A 22,476-nucleotide genomic window follows, 5' to 3' on the forward strand; every position below is an offset into this window, starting at 1 on the left:
CTGAACTCCTATGATGGATGTTATTCTCATTTTCTCTTTGTTTGGATTGCCACCTTTAATATTTTAACCTGATGACAAGTTTTGGGTGATTGAGCGATTTTATATTGGGAGAGGTTTCTTACCAACAATTGGGGAAAAGAGTGGAAATGTTTTTTTTTAAATTAAGAAAATATAACAGTAGAAAGATAGAAATGGATATGTTTAGTTTTTAAAAGTTTTGGCACAAACGATTCTCGTAGCCAAGTTTCTTCCAACTCAATTACATATATCTATTTGCTATATTGTTTCAGGAAAGGCGAAACCTTTTGATTCTTCATCATTTGGTGGCCAATTTCTTGTAAAAACAGAAATAAGGTAACATTGTCTAAAAGCAAAGAATTTATTTTAATGCATGTTCGTGGGAGAATCAGAATGTTGATTTCGAAAGCAACCTACTGAACGTCAAAAAATCAAAAGCAGCAGCCCCACTAATAGAGACTTAAGGTTGTGGTCTAAGCAAAGGATAAATTGTGAGTTCAAAATAGCAATCTTGTGTATAAATTCCACCCAAAGCAAACAAGAAAAACATTGAGTTTCTTGGGAAATCAATACTATACTTATCGACCAATTACGATCAAATCCAAAAGATAATATAGAGAAGAAAATGTCTGATTGGGGTCCAGTGTTTGTGGCGGTGGTGCTATTCGTTCTGTTAACGCCGGGTCTGCTGGTTCAGGTGCCGGGTCGCAGCCGATTTGTTGAGTTTAGCAACTTTCAGACGAGTGGAGTGTCGATATTGGTTCACTCACTAGTCTATTTCGCCCTCATTTGCATCTTCTTATTAGCGATTGGGGTTCATATGTACACGGGTTAAACCCTTTACTCAAAATCATGCTCCACCATTGTTTTGCTACTATTTTGGTTGCGTCAGAATTGGCTTCTTTCTCTCTTTTTTACCATTCAAATTTCAGTTCAATCTGTTTATGATTTGAGGTGATGTATCATCAATAAATGATTTTTTTTTTTTTAAAAAGTAGTCTTTCTTTCTAGTCCTGATTTCAACACACCATGTGATATTGATTGTTGCGTGGGGCCATAGTGGCAATTCATGCTTGTTGAATTGCATGATTTTAAAAAATCTGGAATCATTCGCTTAGCAAAAAATGCTATGCTCAAATCAATTATTTGCGAATGTTTGGGTTTTCACCTAAAATAAAGTGATTGCTAATATACAATTATTTATTAAATTCAATAATAATAATAATAAAAGGTCACCAATAATTGAGTCAATAATTAAAGAAGAAAAGAAAAAAACTTAGCTGAGAGGATAGAAACCCGTAAGTGAAATGAATCGAAAGAAAAAAAAAAGGAATTATCAATCAAACTGAAACTGGTGATATAAATTAAACTAGAGTAGAAAGAACTGAAGTAGTGGATTCAGAATAGAAAAGTAAATGTTGCACATTCATAAATGGAAAATATAGTATAATTAAGCATAGAGATGTATATTGAGAATGACAAGTAAAAGCATAAGAAACAAACCAAAGAAGAGAGTGTGAAGCAACATAGAAACGATACTGGTCTTCATGTTCATGAAATCGACAGGCCTATGCTTTCCTGGCATTTGAAATATAAGTCCTGGACACAGAAATCCAAATAGCGCTGTTGCTATGATCGGAGCTGCCCAATCCTTCATCTTCTTTCTATATGTTGTCTCTTTTGATTTTTTGAGAATTTTCAAGGTAAAGTAGCTTTAATAAAAAATTGATATTCAGAATCCTATTCCCCGACAACTTTTCGAGTACTAGTGGTGTGTGAGTTGGTTGGGGTGGATAAGTTCAATAATGTCCTCTTCCTTTTTCAGAAATATTGCTACCGTCTGTTTGGATTAATTTATGATTTTTGACCTATTTTTTTAAATTTTTTTACTCAAACACTTTAAAATTATTTTTGCTTAAAAACAGTAAAACAAACACTTGCTTTGTTTGAGAAAGAAATCCGCAATTCACAAAACGCTAAAATTATATATATATATATATATATGATTTACGAGTTATGAATTCAACAACTTCTCTTATTCAACATACTAGTACCTCTTTAATGTAGTTTGACCTTAATAAACAACATAGGGTCTACTCATATCATATTTTACTCGCTTCTTTTTATCCTTAGCACTTTCGGCTAACAGCTCACATATATAATTTAAATTTGTTTCTTCTGCTGTATTTTTTTAAAAAAATATCTTATTTTTTATTTTAAATTATTGAGCATCACAAAATTAAAAAATATTTTTTTTTTAAAGAAAAGTGATAAAATAACATAAAAAAATAATCATTTCTACCAATTTTTTTTTTTTTAAATATCGGCTATAATTTACTTATCAACTTTAATTTACAAATAGAGGGAGTAGTAAATGGAATTTGATTAGACAGCAGGTGGTTGTAAAAAGTAGAGAGAGAAATTAAAAGGAAGAGGTGAAAGTGAAAAAAGGGAAAGCGGATGATGTATTCACATTATCCGACCACCTCATGGGAAATGGCATCATGTCATGTCTCTTTACTCACTACTTACTAGGAACAGTTAAAGTCTCTTAACAAAGGCTAATAAACATCTAAACTAAATTAGGGGATTATTAAAAACGATTTTGGGGGCATCCATGCAACTAGAAAAAAAATAAAAAAATACAAAGTTATCAACTTACCAAAATTTTAGTAAATTTGGCATTCTTTTGTTTCTAGTAGTACTTTTAAACCAGAAAGGAAATAGAGAACTCCACATTTGTGTAAAACTTTAATCAATTCGATGGAAAATATTTAAATCAATTTTGTGCAGGTTATTCACTATTCAAAAATAATTTATCATCCAACCTCTCCTGTTATTTCTCTATAACCTTAATCAAATACTAGAAACAAATTAAAAATTCCTCTTCAAAAGTACATCCAATTCACTCATGTTATTTCTTTACCTTCCATATAGTAACTTCTATAAAAACTTTAGAGATAAGTATCGAAATACATTTAAACAATACATTTTCTTTTGAATTTCATATATAAATTATTGAAAGTTTGAGTTTCATATCTAAACTATCACTTTTTAGTTTGAAAAATACATCTCTTTTTTATACCAATCTCATCATGGTATGTGTAATAAACACTCTCTTTTATTTTAAAGAATATTCAACCTTGACAAAAAATAAATAAATTAGTATTAGTTAATATTAAAAATTAAAAAACTATTATAAAAAATAATATTTTCTTTATAAAATAAAATGTAAAATATTTTTCTTACCCCACACCATTTTTTAAAGTTTTTTATTTTGTTTAAATTTCTTTTATAAAAGTATTTCATTTTTTACTTCATCTCCTCCCCCTTATCAAATACTAATTTAGATATTATTTTATTTTCTTAAAAATATAATTCTACCTATCCCACTTAACCCTCCGCTTTCAAATTTTTTCCTCTGTATTTAGATATACATATCAAAAATATTTTTTACGTGCCGCAAGAACATTTTATATAATTTTTTGTTGTTTATGTTATATTTGGTACATTAGTATATTTTTTTTAAAAAAATATATATGTACGTGCATATCTAACACAAAATAAGGAAAAACATCAAAAGAATAAAATTAGAAGCGAAAAATTAAATAGAATGGGGTAGATTTTTTTAAATAAAATAATATCAATTTTTTATCGGGGGTGGGGTGGGGAAGGGGAGGATGAAGTATGAAATTTTAAAAATATTTTATAAATATTTATTTTAAAAATAAGGATGGTGTTGTCGCGGGAGAGGGGGTACGTGGAGGAGATGGTGGGGTGAGATAAGAAAAATAATTTAATTTTTTATATGAATAGTTATTTTTATTTTTTTTAATTAATATTAATTTTTTATTATTTAATTTTTATTTAGATAAAATATTTTATCTATATGAAATGTCATGTGTCAAAACTTTTTCATATAAAAGAGAATGCATTACACATATCATTGATGTGTATTTCTCAAACTAAAAAGTGATAATTTATGTATGAAACTTACACTTTCAATAATTTAAATATAAAACTCAAAAAAAAAAATTAGATATATTTTTAACACTTATCTTAAAACTTTATAAAATTTTCCGTTGGTCCTCTGACTTAAATCCAGCAGAATATGTTCTCCACAATGTGCGCCTTTTTTTCCTTTCCTACATAAAGTTGAAGGGGTATGTTATTCATCACCAACTTATAATATAAAATTGAATTTACTGTTTTTAAATATTTTGCTCTCCTCTTAATTCCTCCCAAATATGTTTAGCAGCTATGATAGAAACAAAGGAAGTGAAAAAAATTGTCTTCCTTTTTGGGGCCTCTTCAGTAGATTATAACCTACCGTTTATTAAGATTATATAATTATTGATACTCATCAAATTACATATTAATTAATTGATAAGAATTTCTTTCACCATTTTAATTCATACGAATTGATTTATATAGACACTATATATACTGAAGAAAAATAAACTACTGAAATTTCTTGCTTTAAAAGTATCATAAACATTCATTCAATAAAATATTTTTTAAATATATAAGATTTGTGATTGAATTTGCGACCTTTTTGAATTTCTAAATCACTAGCCATATCTACGTATCCAATGCGTCTTTCTCCTTGGAATAATTTATTTTTCAATTGTGTCTTGACCCGGAAAAAATTGTTCCCTCCTTTTTTCTATTTTGTTGAAGTACGTTTTTTTTTTTTATAAAAAAACAAAAAATTCTCTCTCTTCCTTTATTTTCTTGTGAAGCATAATTAACATCAAGAAATTGCCGAAAGTAAGGGCCCGTTTGGTCATAAATTTTGCAAGTAAAATTTGAAAAAAAACTTGGCAAATTTTGTTTGTCCATACACCTTTTTATTATTTGGCAAATTTTTCAAATTCCCAAGTACTAGAAAAAATTAGTATTTGGGCCAAATTTCATTATTTGGAAAGTTTTAGAAATTCAATTTTTACCCTTAACTTTTTATTTTACAAAAATAATATATTTATTGACACCAACCAATTCAATTAGCTCCCTTCTACATGCATTCTTTTGATTTCATACATTCCTTTATTACAGTTAGTCTTAATGAACTAGCTACTAAATAAAACATGAATTGCATTTATTTTATTTTGGTACATAAATATTACATTGTTGATGCTGATCTACGGAACACAAGAGGATTTTTAGCTCCATTCATTGGAATGCGCTATCATTTGCAGGACTACCGAGGAAGTTAAATTGAGCCTAAGAATGGAAAAGAGCTATTTAACTATAAACATACTTCTCTGCGCAATGTAATTGAAAGAACTTTTGATGCATGGAAAAGTAGATTAAGAATACTAAGACAAGGCATGAACAACTATGAATGTGACATGCAAGTGAAAATAGTAATTGCTTGCGCTGTGTTGCATAATTTTTTACGTGAACACCAAAGTAGTGATGGAATATTCAATGAAAATGAAAATGATGATATGGTTGTTGATGAAAGTGACGAACTACTAGCTCAGGGTAACAACATCGCTTCATCTTCTCGATCGTCTGATTCAAAAATGTAAGCTCATCGAGAAGAGATTGTTCATAAAATGTGGAAAGATTGTATTAAAGAATAGGTTTAACTCTTTCAGATGAGAAAGCATATGTTCTTCAGTGATTGCAATATTTATTTCCTCTTGTTTTCTTCTCTTTTTCCCCCGAATTTATATTAGTTGTATTTTCATTATCATGATTGTACCAAGACCTTTTCACTATACGAATATTTACTGTAATGATTCTTGTTGATTTATTGCGGAAGTCATAAATCTTGTTACGTGAGATTTCTATTGTGCTATGTAATACAAATTTATGGTTAGTTTGATAGTTTTAAAAACTTATGGGTATAAATCATATTTCTTGAAAAAATGAAATATGTTTCTCAAATTCTATGGCCAAACACATGGTAAAATTTCACCCAAATTTTCATCCAAATAATATTTGCCAAAAATATTTGAATATCTATGACCAAACGCTAGCTAAATTACTCCTTGTTTAGCATTTCTAGGCTATAATATTTTAGTCTTCTTATTTTTGAATAGAATTATATGAATGCTTTCAAAATTATTTTTATTTACATAATAATTAAGATCAATAATTATATTTATAAAATTTTGAAACAAGATGGTAATTTTTTTTTAAAAATTTATAAATGAGTAGTTTTAATGCCAAAATCAAGAATACCACTTGTTTTTTTTGGGAGAACTATTTTCTTTTTAATTCTAAACTAATAGAGGAAAGACTCAAAATAATTCCTGATCTTTTCAATATTGATGCACTTTTGAGTTTACCCTACAATTTTATCTATTTTTAAATATTAATTTTGTTCAAAATTTTATATAATGAATGTCCAATCATTTTATATATATATAATAGAAATAATAACTCTAACATAGAAAGTGTGATAAGAAAACACTTTGTTCTGTTAACTAGAAACTTTATTGCAACTAAACTAAAAACAAATTTAATATATGACTTTGCAGGTTAAGAAAAAATTGTACAATTGCATGTGGAATTATCATGATAAATCGCTTACTAAACAAAACAAAATATTTTTCTTCTCCCATTCTTTCATATAAAATTGTTATTTCTACTAAATATATAAAATGACGATGAAACATTTTATACATAAAATATGAATAAAATCAATGCTAAAAAATAAAAAGGAACTATTTTGATCTTTCATCGAACTAATACATAATAAGTGGCTTTACGTCCCAGATAGATCCAAAAACTCCTAGTGAGTAGTGTCCTTGTCATACGTATACTAATGTTAAGTAGTGAGTAAACTAGACGTTTCCTCCATCTTCCTCTTGGCTGCCTTCTCCATAAGCTACACCTACACCTATTTTGCGAAAGAAATACCTCTCTGTTAATGGCGGACTGGGGGCCGGTGCTCATCGGAGTAGTACTCTTCATCCTGCTGCAACCTGGGCTTCTGTTTCAGATACCGGGTAACAACCGCACTCTCGAATTTGGGAGCATGAAGACTAATGGAAAGGCGATTGCTGTTCATACTCTTATTTTCTTCACACTCTATGCTATTCTCATTCTCGCTGTTCATGTTCACATCTATACTGGATGATCCTGTAACACCTACTACAGATCTGCTACTACCATTTTCACTAATCCAAGTTGTAAGCCCTATTTTCTCACTGTCTGTTTCTTTGTAATTTTGTTTTCAAGAGGAAATATCAGAATCGCTGTGTTTATTATACTTATGCCCTATTTAATTTGCCTGCTGTTTCTCTTGCTAATTCAAATGGGTTTGAGTATCTGAAGTTGGGATCTCTTTTAACTATATTCCGGCCTCTCGAAATCTGAAGAAAACAGAGGCGGTGTGATTGCTGCAGTAGAGTAGGAGCATAATCGATTCAACAATTATTAATTCGTATAGAACTGAGGGGTTAGTTTTAAATTAGTTAGCTACTAAGCTGTAGTAGAGTTGGAGTATAATGATTTCATAATATAGTAATTTGACGACGCTTAGTTTAATTAATTATCAACGGAAAAATGACTAGTGATCTCATTTCTGCGTTCAACTCCCTTCACCATCAACTGGTAGGTTAAGGTTCAAGTCACGAGGAAGGGTAATGGTAACCCTATTGATCCTCTTGGTGGGGGTGGGAAAAACAATTAAGCTATAGACTGCTTCAGGGTAAACTCATTTGCAGCCTCTTATTTGGATTTCTTGCTAGTAATTTAAAACGGATTCTATAGAGAAATATGCAGGGCTCATCTCGATTACTTGCTAGTCCGTATGATTGATGGACTAGGGACTATTTCCGTATTTCTTCAAGTTCCAATTTACTCCTAACTTAGGTTTAGTCATTGAGATCTGCAACCCATTGCTTGCGCCTTGAGAACAGAATGATTCTGTCTTTTCGTCTATTAGATGTACTACAATCTTCAGTAAAGCAGGATGCTGCATTTTGTTAATATATATCATGTTCCCTGTAATAAAATAGGAAAAGGAAAAAAAGATTCTGAATTATGAACCATCATGAACTGAGAATATGATGAAGTGGTCCAAAAACTTGTTCCTTTCATTTGATGAATTTGATATACAAGGCACAACACTTTGTCAGAGTGTTTCAGTAGATCCAACTAGCTCAAAAGAAAAGAAACATAAGAGAAAACAAGAATTTCCTCTTCTGCAAAAGCATTCCAAGAAGAGATGAAAATTTGGTCATGAAGAAAACTCAAATGCTGCCTTTATTGCTAGTGGTGTCAACCAGATCGTATGTGAACACCAATAGCAACTATCAAGATTGTATATATACAGAAGAATAAGATGGCATGAACTAGGATGGAAATCCCACTTGTGTACATGTTCCCGAACTCAATCACCCGAGTCCTTGCTGGTAGCTGAAATAGCAATCCTGGTGACAGTAAGATGAACATCGCCACTGCAACCACCACTGGCCCCCAATCTGCCACCATCTTTATTTCAAGTATCGTGTCTTTTGTTAGGTACTCAAATGTAAGCTTCTCTCTGTTGTGATGTTTGCAGATATAATGGAAATGTGAGTGGTTTTGCTTAGTGAAGAAGGAGAAGGGGATATACTAAACTTGAGGGTTAAAAGCAGGCATTTGTGTTTTAAAGGGGAAGAAAGGTATTAATTGTGTAAGTGGGATTTTTTGCTTTATGGAAGTAGACAGAAAACACCAACTTTGTGTTTAAGTTTCCGATTATTGAAGAACGCGCAAGCTTTTCTTTTGTCTTTGCTTTTCAAATTTTATCACATAAAATTCAGCAAGGTGGGAGAAACTTTCAAAAAGATTTGGAAAAAGAAAAGTGGTGCTGGTGCACGTGGAAAGCGGAGAAAATGCCAAAACTTTGTGCGTTTACATTAGTGCAAAATGCTTTAATTTGGCCTAAAGGATGATGTCCGATTACATTGCAGTTTATATTTCAGCTCCTAACTTAGCAATGTTTTAATTTGTATTTTGATCCATGACAGATGAAAAGAGCTGCCCAATGTGGATTTGCGCTTAGCAAAGAGGCCAATCGTCTCAAGTAGGTTCGGATTTTTTAAACTAAACTAATAAAATTTGAATTTTTCGGGTTTTTTAATCTCAAATTGATTTGGATTTTTCAAATACTAAATTAGATCATTGTGTCGAATTTTTAAGTTTATTAATTTTAACTAAACCAATAAACTTTGGGTTTTTCCATATTTTTGAATTTTTCGGTAAAGTTTGCATACAAATATATAATCAATTTGTGCTCTAAATATTTCTCTAGTCCACCAAAAATACAATTATCTAAGGTGTTTCTTTAAAAAAACATAAAATATGAGATGAGTATTGCTGATACAAAAATATTCACTAAAAAATAATAATGAATTCATCATATAAAATAAATATGTTAAAGTCATAATGAAAATAATCATAATTTAAAAGTTCTAAATCGTGCTAAAATAATTTTAATAAGTATTAGTTACATTTTTGAATATTTAAGAAAAATTAAAATTAGATTATATATTATAATTGTCCATATCAATATAGGATCAAATATTCAATATTATTGTTATTCTAAGTGTTGAATTATTTTCTTTTTGCAGTAGTATTAGTTTGATTTGTTTCAAGTTTTATTATAATTATCAACATCTATGAACTTAATCTTTATTGTATCATTTCGAATTCTAAATTTTAAACTTAAAAAATAATATATTAAAAGATAAAAACTATGAAATAGTATAAGAAATATTTTAAAATGATATCAAAGTAAATATTCTTATGCATAAATAAAATTTTAAAATTTCATATATAATGTCGGGTTGATTTTTTTTAATTAATTAAAATTAACCCAACCCAAATATAGTCGAGTTGTTTTTCCAATACCAAGTCAAATCAAACAAAATTACTTTTTTTTTATTTGACTCAATCTACAATTTAATTCAATTTTTTATAATACATACTTAAGGTAATTTAATTATTTATTAAAAATCTGAAATTTTAAGGGTATAATGGTCCTTTCACGTATTAATTAAAATAAATCAGATTTGTATTAATCTAATTGAAATCTTATTTGACTAAGTCTTGAATTTAGTCTCCTAATCCTAATAACACACTCTCTCTCTCTTGCGTTCTCCATATCTCTCTCGTTGGTTTCTGCCAAAAAAATAATTTAAAAAACTGAAAATACATCAAGAGTTATTCACAATTGAAGAACTCACAAGAATTTTTAAGTAAAAGACAAAGTAATCAAAACGTCAAGGCTAAGAGAGGTTCGTCGAGTGAGGTGTACGTTGAAGTAAATTGGGCGTGGGTTGGAGGAGTTTCCAGACAGCAACATCAGCGTTTTAACATCAATTAAGGTATGAGTTCTCTTCTCTCTTGGTCCCTTTCCCAAGAGACCCCTTAAGGTTGAGAATATTCATTCCTTGTCACTAGCTCCCATTGAATCATAGGTTGGTTATGTTTGCTGGTAGAAAACTAGGGATGGAATGTGTTTTCGTGATGATTATGTGTTTCTATGTATGTTTGAAATTATGTGACTTATGTTGGTGTTTCCGAAAATGTAACTACGTATGTATGTGTCTGTTGCCATGGCTATTGTTCATGGTTTAGGACTTCAAATGGCATGATAGTTCTTTATATTTCATGTACACATGTTAATATAAATGTGATGTTCATATGAGTTGAAATGTGGCTGATTTCAGGGATAATGTCTTAGCTAAACGAATACATAAAGACGCACCTATATGGTTATAAATGCACTACGAAATTCCCCTAAGAACTAAGGTGTAACTTGATGAAAGGATGCTGAAAAATTAAAAGAAAATTTTTAGCTTCTATTGATGAATTTCGGTCAGCAAAGAGGGTTCAAAATGTTGAAAAAAAATAAATTAAAACAAGTGAGGTCATGGAGGATTGAACCCGTGACCTCACCATGTTTAAAAACCATGAAAATAAAAAAGTAAAAAAATGAAATGTGGAGAGTGGGGGTTGAACCCACAACTTCTTGAATGGATGAGAGAGTTAGGAGAAACATAAAGGAGAAAATAAAACGTGGAGAGTGGGGATTGAACCCACAACCTCTTGAATGGATGAGATAGTTAGGGGAAACATAAAGGAGAAAATAAAATGTGGAGAGTTCGGATTGAACCCACAACCTCTTGAATGGATGAGAGAGTTAGGATGAAAATAAAAGAGCAAAATAAAATGTGGAGAGTGGATTGAACCCACAACCTCTTGAATGGATGGGGGAGTTAGGAGAAAAATAAAGGAGAAAAATAAATGTGGAGAGTGGGGATTGAACCCACAGCCTCTTGGATAGGTGAGAAAGTTAAGAAATAAATTAAAAGAAAAAAATAATGAGCTTGTAAGAGATTGAACCCACAACCTCCTTGCCTTGAAACGAAAAAGGGGAGGAGAACAAGAAAGAAATATTATGGTGTTGATGGGAATCGAACTAGGGTCTCCCAAATCTAAAAAATGCAATTATCAAAGTTTAAAATAAGATTAAGTGTTGTTCAAGGGATTCAAAATCGGGTTCCCTTGCCCAATTCCGTATTGTCAGAGTGAGTAAAAATATTCAAGAATAATGCCATCTACATAGATCAAAAATCAAGATCTTGACATATATACAAGATACATAATTCTTGCAATACATAATCTTAGGAAAGTAAGAATCACTTAACGAACTATGAATGAAGTCCCATGGCTTGTATGTATAGACACATAAGTCTAACATACGTTCAAAAATTAAGTGAACCTAAGATGTACGTAATGAAATGATGAACCTTAGGAGGGTGAAGTACAAGTGTAAGATACACTAAATGGCCAAATGCATTGGCATATAATGAGGTGAACTATGAAATAAAGAAATGAACATTCACGTAATAAGATATGAGTAACTATGAAAAATAAAGGTGCTAATAATGAAGAATGTGGTGACAATCATGGTGTGAGGCTAATGTATATGATGAGAGCAATCTCAAATGAGCCTAAGTAAATGTTACCAATACGTACTCACCAATGAGAGTGTAAGATAATGAAGAGATCAGTCTCTATGAACACTCTAATGAAAATATTGAGTTTAAAACACTTAATACTAATGATGAGATAAGAAATCATCTATTCAGCTTCCATGATGTAGGAGTTGAATGTAGTGGAACTTTATACTGAACACCGATAGGCTAGCTATGAGCGGTGATGCTTTCTTTCGAGAAGGGCGGAAGTTCACGTAACTCTCATGAGATGAGACTGTCCGGCTTGCCGAGTATGAGTCTCCATACATCTCCTAGTCTTTGAACCTATATTGTCACTATAGGGATCTGGCGAGGTTAAATTCCCATATACGCTAGCATGTTATTGAGTCACTTTGACCGGTGATTCCACCTCTTTTCGGTGTGTGGGAGACACTGAATTTCATGATGCTCATATTATCTATGTCGGTTAAAGTTAAAGTTCCCAATGAATGAATGAGGTCAACCTCAAATGAATCATATAAAGAAATGAATGATACCAAAGGTTTTAGGATAGGATAATCAAGAGGTGAGCTAGACTCAGGTAATGACATTAGATTATTCATGATCACTGCACAGCAAACCCGATGAAAGTCTTAAATTACATAGTAGGTATAGATGGTATTCACACTGGCCTATGAATGAACTGAAATAAGATACGTATGAACGAATGAAACAGACTCTGTGTTTGCTAAAAAAGGCTCCCTAGTTGAGGTCTCATATGTTGAGCCCTCATTTTGGAAAGTCTTAAGGTCAAGTCCATGATAACAAGGTCTCATGGTATATGAATGAATAATATGAAAGAAGCTATGTGTTATATGTTATGTGCTATATGAAGATATTATGTGTTGTGTCTCATACGATAATTATAATGAAGCAAGTCACTCTCATGGCATAACTTTCCCAATCTCAATTTGGCATGTCCACTGACTTGACTACCAAAAATCATATCCCTGGTGTGTGCTTGCATATACCCATATTTAGTACAAGTGTGTACTAATTCCATACAAACATCTACTTTTAGGTGCATGCATAGGTGGACGGTAGAGTTACAGGTTCGTTGTCAGCATTCATCCGAAGTTTGGTAGGTCCTCATGCTTTTGAGTCTGGGGTCTAGATTCCAATCGTGACACATTAAAAGTGACTTTGATATAGCTGACCAACTTGATTGGGATTGGATGGTAGTTGTTGATTGGGATTTCGTAGATAATATTTGTTGCTTAAATTGGTTTACTGGATTCACTTTGTGGTTAACTTTTTAGATGAAAATTGACAAGTGATTGAATTACATTGATTAGTAGTTCCTGCAAGTGGAAATTCCCGACAACAGATTCCTTTGCAACAAGCAATAGCATTTTTCATTAGGTTAAATTGTGAAAGTGGTCATTCTTAATCTTAAAGCTGGGTATCTCTAATAACAATTGTTGCATTTTATCAATATATTCTTTATGACATTTTCTTAGCATGGAAAAGATTGATAGTTTTGAAGACTTAAACTTAGACAACCATTATTAGTTGATATTTTCAGTTGGTGATTGTTCTTGTTATTAGTTTGAGCAAGAAAATGATGAAAAGGTCGCAGCAGGTGCTGCCTGATGTTTTTACCTGTAGAAATACTTATCTGAAGGCTGGAGATTCTCAAATCAGTTTCCATCTTTATCAGACCTACTATCGAGGTAATATTTCAAAGTTTCAGTGTGTCAATGGTATGGTATAGTTGGATGGTAATAGTTTTTTGGATGGTAATAGTTCTTTTCTCCATTTTACAAAAGAAATCCTGTTGAGATTTAGATTTATTTAATTATATATTATTACAAGTGGAAATTAATAAAAGTAAAAGTTATATATCTTTAACTCCTATCTTAATTAAAAATGTTAAAATATATTTAAGTAATTAAATAATAATTATACAATATTATACCCCTTTGTCCATATTTACTTGTCTATATTTTTCTCTTTTAGTTATTCCTATTTACTTGTCCATTTTGACAAATCAAGAAAGGACAAAAAAAAAATTTCTATTGTACTCTCATTTAAATTTCTTGAAAATTTACAAGTTTTAAATTTATCATTTTTGAAACCATAATTTCACAATCTTGAAAATTATCGCTATCTTAATATGTGTGTCATTTATGAAATGAACAACTAAATAGAAACAAATGTAATATTAAATACTAAAAATGAAAAGGTGTTTTACAACAAATTTAAGAATGTCTCTACATTCTCCAAAATAACTTTTGAGCTCTCTACAGAGTTCTAGGCAAACTTTTGGCTTATTATTGACAAACAATACACGAGCTAATTCGTCTTTTATAGCTAAGAAGAAAAAAGAAATTGATTTATTAATTATACAAAATGTTCAAGCATCGAGATCGCAGACTAAGGTAGAAGGTTGCAGTGGAGTATTCCCTTACTTTTAAAAGGGTGTAGACTTAGTAGTGACTATCGCCCTTACTTTTAAAAGGGTGTAGACTTAGTAGTGACTATCGCCAGTAGTGCTCTTATTCTTGTACCGTCTTTCTTTTGCTTTCTTGCATCAGTTGTTTTTATGGTGTTTCGATTATTGCACTTTTTTTTGTTATTGTTTATATTATATCCTCATCACTGTCATTTTTCTTTTTCATATTTACTCTAATTTGCTATATTAGTAATATGTTATGATGTGTGAAACAATGATTATGTAAATTGTCTATACCTTTGTCAGAAATAAAATATTATTTATCAATGCAAATATTTTCCTCTCATGGTTTGTGCCTTTTGTCTTTCCTCTTTAAACGAGTAGCTTCAGAATGAGAATAGCTTATTGATGATACTATATTTATTTTACATTTATAAGATATATGAATAAAGTCTTGTGAATAATGATGTGTATGTTTTAATTTTCTTCTATTTGTCGTGTGGTTTTTTATGAAATTTTGTTTTTATAAGACTCAAATTATTTATATCACTTTATTACAGTTTTAGTGATGGATGTTCAAAGTAATTGATTTTAAACATTACAATGTGCCTTTCATTTGTTGTTTCTTGACGCACATTAAAAAAATATTACTCACTTCACATGATTTGTATAAAATTCTAATTGTTCTAAATTCACATGTAACACACGTACGTACATTGCACGTGTTCAGAGACTAGTGAAAAAAAAAAAGGAAAACAAGAAAGAAAGCTCCTTTTAGTAAAATGGAGAAAAGTACACGCCGCTTAGTGACTGAATAGGCTTGGGAATGAGTGTAGTAGGAAATGGGACCTCAAGGATCTGTTATGGGCATAGTGATATTGTTCCACTTTCATTTAAATTCAATTTCATCCACGAAGTTAAATGGATATCAAAGGTGTAAAACAACTTTGTATAGATGATATAAATCAAACTATAAATTTGATAGGAATTCTATAATTATCCCTTTTTGGAGGTAGCCAACATATCCTTAATGCGAAAGAATTCAACCTCAATTTCAAAAAAAAAAAAGATATTATCCATTGGACCTCTAAAGCTTTATATTACTGAGATAGATAAATATGTTCTCAGGAAACAGAAAAAATGGTCAATGATGGAGCTTCAGAAATCTTGAATGCATTCTGTGTCTATGAGCAATTTTGATAGTAATTTTTTTTTGTTATGTTGTATTGATATTCATAATGCCTTAAAGGGTGTTTATTGGTGTAAACTTAATGTTGTTTGAATTCTTTAAAAATGTTTTTGAACAAAAATATCTTACTTGTCAAAATTAGTGTACATCAGAAATTTATTTGTATATAAAATTGCAAACTTCAATATATTAAGATATATGAGCTATGCAATTTTAACTTTTATGTTTTTTCAGGCTAAGCACCGTCCTTGCCCATTTAGTCATATAAGAATCTACAATCATGTTACTAATGCAAATTGATATTTTCTAAATTAAAACTACCCATGGTAGGTATCAAAAACATCTAGAAAGAAAAAGACAAGGCCGGTGCTTATGCAAACTAGCCGCTACCTCTCAATAACAATTAATGCAACATTAGTTAGAAACTTTGAGCGTTTTAACACTTGTCACAACTTTAAAGAAAGAAAGAGGGCAGGCATAGGTAAGACTGGTCAACAGAACAAGACATATCGGTACCGTTTCGGTTTGTTTCGTTTCGGTGGCCTACGGGATGGAATGAAACTGTGATTTCGTACCGATGTACCGGTACCGATTTATCCCGGTTCCGATCCGATTTATTTATATTTTATATTTTATATAATTTCTATATATTAAAATTAATTATTCACCACTATACAACTATTAGTATTACATTCGAGTCTTAGTTGAAACAGAACCTTTCCTAGAAGGTGGCTTCGTAAACTATACACTCTACTAATAGTTGTTAATTGAAATTGTAATTTGTTATAAATTTAAATAAATTGAATTGATATTTTTTTAATTTTTGTAATTGTTTTATCCTTATTTCAATTTAATTTTTTAAAATAAAAAATACTTATTTAATATTTACAAGACACAAGTTATAAATATAACTTTTATAATAAATATTAAATGAATATAAGTAATAACTTATAAAGTATAAACGTCAAAAGATTTAAATTTTGAAAACTTTATTAGAATTTACTTGCAAATTGAACAACAACAAAAAAAATTAATAAAATATTTTTAAAATAAACTTAAGTAAAAAATTATAGTATAAATTTAAAAACTATTAATTTATACTTAAAAAATAAAAAAATAATTATATTTTCGTAATTCCAAAAATATCGTCCCGTTTATCCTGTCCCGTTCCATCCCGATCCGTTCCGATTCGTTTCGATTCCATCCCGGTATCGATCAACATATCTGTCAACAGGTTCCGGTCCGGTCCAGTAGCGTTTCGGTCCGGTCCATTGACCAGTCTTAGGCATAGGCAATATAGTACATAACAATCAATCTATTTTAAACTTAAACAAAATATGTATATGACTATATTTACTTGCCACTCTATTTAGAACTGAAGTAATTTATCTACTAAGAGGAACATTATATATTTTGGCATCCTAACAGATTGACTCAACATTTACCAAACTGTTTGGATCATAAACATAGACAAGATGGGACCATATTAGGGTCATGATAATAATAAAGAAGATGGTAAAAACTCGCTTTAACAAAAGGAAAACAATTTATGCTGCAAGACTAGACTCTATGGCAACTTTACTTGGACTATCAAAATGTAAAAAATATGCATTTCCATAATTATGAAGCAACAGAGAAGTGACATAGACAGTCTAACAATGCAACTTTCAGAAGAGGCATATCTAGACTAAACAGCGAGCAACCAACCGATTAAGAACTGGCAACAAATACCTATGTCACCAAATCAAACATGCATATGAAGATAATGAGTTAAAGAGTTTTCACTCATCCGAGCCTGACTCTTTCTCATTAAAACAACTCCCCGATTGGAAGAAATAAAGCATACAGAGAAACTGTATATCATGTATTAAGATTAAATTAAAGTAAATGAGTGCAAGAGAGAAGAAAGTTGAAAGAATGAAAGATGTAGGCAAATAAGAGTAATTTTTACTAAACTAGGAATCACGGCCTAAGAGAAAACGATGGGAAAATACCAAAACCAATGAGTATAAAAAACTAGATAACTCAGCTAAAGTCGGAATAAGAAAATGAACCACGAAGAGAGTCTATCGTCGAGCAAGAGTGAGATCTAATGTGCTAACAACTAACACTAAACCACTCCAAAACAGAATGAATACACAGATAAAAAGAAAAGATATTACTAGCTAATACTCATTAACCAAATCCTAACATATGTAGACTAAAACATAAACAGAACACAAAGACAGCCAAGAATACATCATAAAAAGAACAATATATAAGAACCGGGAATCAAACAAAATCAAGAAAGGATTTACCTCTTTCCGGGCAGCTAACGGAGAACAACGAGCAGAGAAACAGTTCTTTACGACCACAACGAGATACCGTGAAAGTTGAAGCAGAACTAAAAGTATTCGAGAATGCGAGAATGCTTTATGTTCAAACATTAACTCACTATCTGCAACCTTATAAAATCTTTGTTTTTTTCTCTATAAACTATCAGTGAAGAACGACCCCCTTCGATGAACGGAAAAGAGGGTATTTATAGACGAAATTAGGGCTCGATTTTGGGGGGAAAAGAAGGTAAAAAAAAAATAGGAACAACGGTCGATTTTTGAAAACCCTGCTGGTTGTTCGAAAATTCCTCAAATTCCAACGGCTAAACAAGTGAATCGTTGATATCGCTCCATCTATCACTGACACTTGTACGAATTGTCTGAGGAAGACGACTACAAAATGCAGCCTGCTGCTTTACGTGTATTTTGACGGAATTACTGACCCGTTTGGAAATAGACGTTGCTACTCGCCGCTTCATTTGTCACTTGTGGATTTTACCTTTAGAATGAGCTACAAGAGTTAACGCCGTTGGCTTTTACTGCCACTGTTTGTTGTTAACGTTAAAGAAAAGTTGCTGGGTTCTTTGTTGATTGAAGAAGAGAATTGGGCCCAATATTATCTTCAAGTGGGTTACAAACTTAATCAACTTAAAGTTGTGAAGTCAATCAAATTGAGTTTAATTAACAAATTAAACTAAAACTTAAATAACAAAAATTAATATAATTAATTAATGAACTTCTTAATCTTAACTAAATAAAATAATCGACTTAATTATAAACTAATTAATTTAAAAATATTAATTATTATATAACTAGACTAATTAGTAAATTATTTAAATAAAAGAAAATCTTTTTGAGACGATTTTTGAATATTCAAAAAATGTACTAATTACATAAAATATATATTTTGTTGAGAAATTATAAAATTGAAAAAATTACACACAAAAAAACTTGAAAAAATATTTTAAATTTTTACAAAACTAATTATTCAACTTAAAAATTAATATATATTGTGGAGGGTCGAAATTGAATGTGAATAACTACTTAATTCTGATTTTGATCCTTTTGAACAACTAGTCAAGGAGTTAATATCTTAAAAAGTAATTCAACTTTGAAAATTTATCTAATAAAGTCATTAAACTTTAATTTGTATCACAAAAATCACTCAATAAAATTTATTCTCAAAAAAAATATTAACATATCAAATAATTTTTTATCTCATACAAATGTACATTCCACAAATAAATAAAATCAAATTCATAATTAATTTTTTTTTTAAGTTTACTCAAATTGAAACTATGCCAACTTTGTTCACTGCAACTAATGCTCTATTAGTTAATATTAATTTGATGATGGAATTAACTTTATCTACTTATTTTAAAAAGTTCTTTTTTTAAAAAAAATAAAAAAAATTGGATGATATTTGTTTTAGCATTTTTTTTTTTTGATAAAATCTTGCCAATGTTAATATGAAAACAGTTATGTTTGGCCAAAGTTAAAAAATACACAGTATTTTCTTTTTAAATGTTTGTCCAAATATTTCTCTACCGTAAGTAATTAATATAAACAAAATAATTAGAAAACTGACTAAACATAATATAATCTCCGCCCAACCAAACATTAATCTATACTACCAAAAACACATACAAATTCAATTGTATTTATCTGTGATCAAGACGTAATAATCGAGTGAAATTTAAAAGTACGAATTCGATAGTATTTATTTGTGGAGTCTATATATTTTCATAACACAAAAGAAATTATTTCTCATATAAAAATTTAGTTGAGTGATTTTATTAATATAAATATTAATATCTAAGTTGAGTGATTTTATTGATACAAAATAAAGTTTAGTAGCTTTTACTAGATAAATTCTCGGAGCTGAGTGATGTTAAGTTAGTAATTAGGTATTCAAATGGTTATAGTTGTTTTCTTACTATTTTCGGTGCTAGTAGAAGCAGATGTTATCAGATATTGGGTCGATGAAGTTGGTCTTGGTAGTGAATGGGCTCTTGTATTTTGTTTCTGCCATGTTTGTTTGGTTGGACTGTTGTTGCTATTAGTCCAACTATAACTTAGAATGGCGAAAGCCCATAAAGGAGCCGTGCCGTCCAGGAGAAGAGTTGTGAATTGTTGCTGTTCGCTATCAGCTGATAATACAAATACTTTATTTGTATTATCTCTTTGGCAGAGTATGAATTGTCTAGATTCCCTGTTGCTCAAATAGATAAGCCACCACGTCTATTAACTCTTCCAAAATTCAATAAAGATTTTCCACATCACCGATGGCTGATTGGGGACCCGTTGTAATAGCAGTGGTTCTGTTTGTGCTATTGAGCCCTGGGCTTCTATTTCAACTCCCAGGAAATAATCGGGCAGTAGAATTTGCAAACTTTCAGACAAGTGGACTCTCTATTTTCATACATACCATTCTCTTCTTTGGCCTCATTACCATATTCCTTATTGCCATTGGTGTCCATATTTACACCGGTTAGCTAGCGTTTGTCATCCAATGCTCCATTTTAATAAACTAATGTTTTCTTTGATCAATTTTTTTTTTTTTATATATTATGGTTGTTGGTGTACCAGAATACTCTCATAGATCTGTTTGTGTTTTATTTTAATTTGCCAACTATTACATGCTCTGCCAGTTGTTTGACTGTTTTTCAGTAACATATATACTCGTTGAAGTTGAATATATCAAACGGATCCAGAATTTAAGTTAAAGTTGTTACCGTACGTTCATCTCATTATTATATCTTAACAGTTTTGATTTCATATCTATTATTAGTTGCAGATGAAGCCGGTAGTAGGACAATCCAATAAAAAATCTAGATTATATCCGGTAACAAGAAAATAAATAGGTAGGTAGAATTTTTCTCGAGTATCCTATGGACTATATACTATCTATTTCCTGCTAACAAGTCAATTGAAAATCCCATCACCAAATAATTGGATAAGTAACAAGAAAATAATTACTCCTACATGGCGAATTAAAACAACCGACTTTTTGGTGAAAGAGACAACAGACGAGGCTCTTACTAATTAATGAATATCTTGGAACCCCTAGATAGGCAGTGCTCTAATTTGCACATTAAAACTCTTTGATTCTACCAATGAAATGAAACAAGAATAGAAAGTGTCATATATATTGATGATATTCAAACTGTGATCCTTCATGCAAACAGAAGAGATGTGTGCCAATATGATTCAAACTGCAAGTTGAACAACCAATTGCCATTTCACTGTTGAAATATTATGATAGCTAAGCCGAAGGTGCAAAAAGATTATATATAAAGACCGACCATATGTGATGGATGGTTTTATTTATCACAACAAACTTTTGTATGATGTTTGAGTTTTACAGCTAATTCATTAACAGGTAAGTTCAAGTGATCTGAAACGCTCTTGAACGCATGATATGTAGTGGGCAGCCTTCATATCAACACTTTGGTCTCCATAATTATAATCAGTAGTACCGTTACTCTTCGGGGGAATGTAATATGAAACTTTTGGTTTTTGTGGAGGAGCGGCTTGATCCTGGTTCACAATAAAACTGGATGATGTATTGATGTTATTTGGATTAAAAGGAACAAGTTTTTCCTTTGGCGGCTGATGATGATGATGAAGTTGAAGATGATAAACAGTTTGAGGAGGACTATGGTCGTCTTTGAAGCTACTGTAATAATTATTACTTGGCGAAGATGGTACATGAGTTGGTGCTGCTGAGCGGTACAAAGACTTCACCAGTTTCCCTTTCATGAACCCAGTTCTGCGCTTGCGGTTCAACTCCATTAATGAATACACTACTATATATTTCTTGTGTTTTTGGGCAAAAGGCTTTTACAAGATATATCTACTCTAGCACCCGTGAGAGCGGGTATATATAGGCAGTTTAACTATGCACTATACAAACATAATAACTAGTATTATCTATCTACTAATTGATAAGACTTGAAGTACCAATGCTATATCCATCTGCCTCCTCTTGATATGTCAAATCCTTTTTAATTTGTCCGGAAATAGCATCTAATTGACTGATACTATATTGTTGTGATCATATATGAACTTTAATTATCTGGTGATAACATAAATGAATAATGATTTCCTATTTCAAATTTTAGCTATATATATATATATAGGCCTACAGGATATAATATAACACGATTCTTTTCAAGTGGATGTACAAACTTTTAAATGTGTTGTCAATAGGAGCAGATACCCTGAATAGGACTCGATACTTAGCGCCAGCATAACATCTAGAAAATGGCATAATACCCTATAATGAATATGGACTTTATATACAAAAGAAAAGAAAAGGCAATATATATATACACTCACTTTCTATTTTACTCTTCAAATATAGAGTTCTCTATTTTTCCAAATAACCAACTCTTACCCAATTCTCTATTTTAGTCTCTAAAAATGAATCTTTTCCTCACTCCTCAATATTATATTATTATTTTTATTTCATAATATAAATTCCTTTTTCTTTTCCCAACAATTAGTTATATAATTTTCATGTGATATAACATTTTGTTTTTTCAAAATATTTTTTAATATAAAATGATA

General features: G+C 30.6%; 4 protein-coding genes and 1 long non-coding RNA gene across 7 annotated transcripts; 3 read left to right on the forward strand and 2 right to left on the reverse strand.

Moving 5' to 3' along the window:
- Window positions 1–530: 530 nt before the first annotated feature.
- Window positions 531–9,110, forward strand: LOC101265785 (uncharacterized). Of its 3 annotated transcripts, XM_004231722.5 has the most exons (3): window positions 531–840; window positions 2,070–2,081; window positions 6,886–7,241. In XM_004231722.5, exons 1-3 carry the CDS (start codon window positions 644–646, stop codon window positions 7,109–7,111), a joined length of 435 nt encoding a protein of 144 aa, XP_004231770.1. In that variant the 5' UTR covers window positions 531–643; the 3' UTR covers window positions 7,112–7,241. The 3 variants fall into 3 exon arrangements, 1 of the variants encoding a protein (XP_004231770.1); XR_003245795.2 differs by lacking the exons at window positions 531–840; window positions 2,070–2,081 and adding an exon at window positions 8,991–9,110 and having other exon boundaries at window positions 6,565–7,163; XR_003245794.2 differs by lacking the exons at window positions 531–840; window positions 2,070–2,081 and adding an exon at window positions 8,540–8,746 and having other exon boundaries at window positions 6,565–7,163.
- Window positions 1,352–1,975, reverse strand: LOC101266377 (uncharacterized). The gene has a single exon (XM_004231724.5). The coding sequence runs from the start codon at window positions 1,673–1,675 to the stop codon at window positions 1,469–1,471; it is 207 nt and encodes a 68-aa protein (XP_004231772.1). The 5' UTR covers window positions 1,676–1,975; the 3' UTR covers window positions 1,352–1,468.
- Window positions 8,049–18,026, reverse strand: LOC101266083 (uncharacterized). The gene is made up of 2 exons (XM_004231723.5): window positions 17,887–18,026; window positions 8,049–8,521 (listed from the first exon to the last, which is right to left on the reverse strand). The coding sequence occupies exon 2, from the start codon at window positions 8,467–8,469 to the stop codon at window positions 8,257–8,259; it is 213 nt and encodes a 70-aa protein (XP_004231771.1). The 5' UTR covers window positions 8,470–8,521; window positions 17,887–18,026; the 3' UTR covers window positions 8,049–8,256.
- LOC112940956 (uncharacterized) lies at window positions 11,007–15,800 on the forward strand. Its single transcript, XR_003245797.2, has 2 exons — window positions 11,007–13,678; window positions 15,529–15,800. It is a non-coding gene; the product is annotated as an uncharacterized lncRNA (long non-coding RNA).
- Window positions 18,027–19,941: 1,915 nt separating the features above from the next.
- Window positions 19,942–20,631, forward strand: LOC101265494 (uncharacterized). The gene has a single exon (XM_004231721.5). It carries the CDS (start codon window positions 20,190–20,192, stop codon window positions 20,397–20,399), a length of 210 nt encoding a protein of 69 aa, XP_004231769.1. The 5' UTR covers window positions 19,942–20,189; the 3' UTR covers window positions 20,400–20,631.
- Window positions 20,632–22,476: the final 1,845 nt, after the last annotated feature.

Source organism: Solanum lycopersicum, chromosome 2 (assembly GCF_036512215.1).
Source record: "Solanum lycopersicum chromosome 2, SLM_r2.1".
Lineage (NCBI taxonomy): Eukaryota > Viridiplantae > Streptophyta > Magnoliopsida > Solanales > Solanaceae > Solanum > Solanum lycopersicum.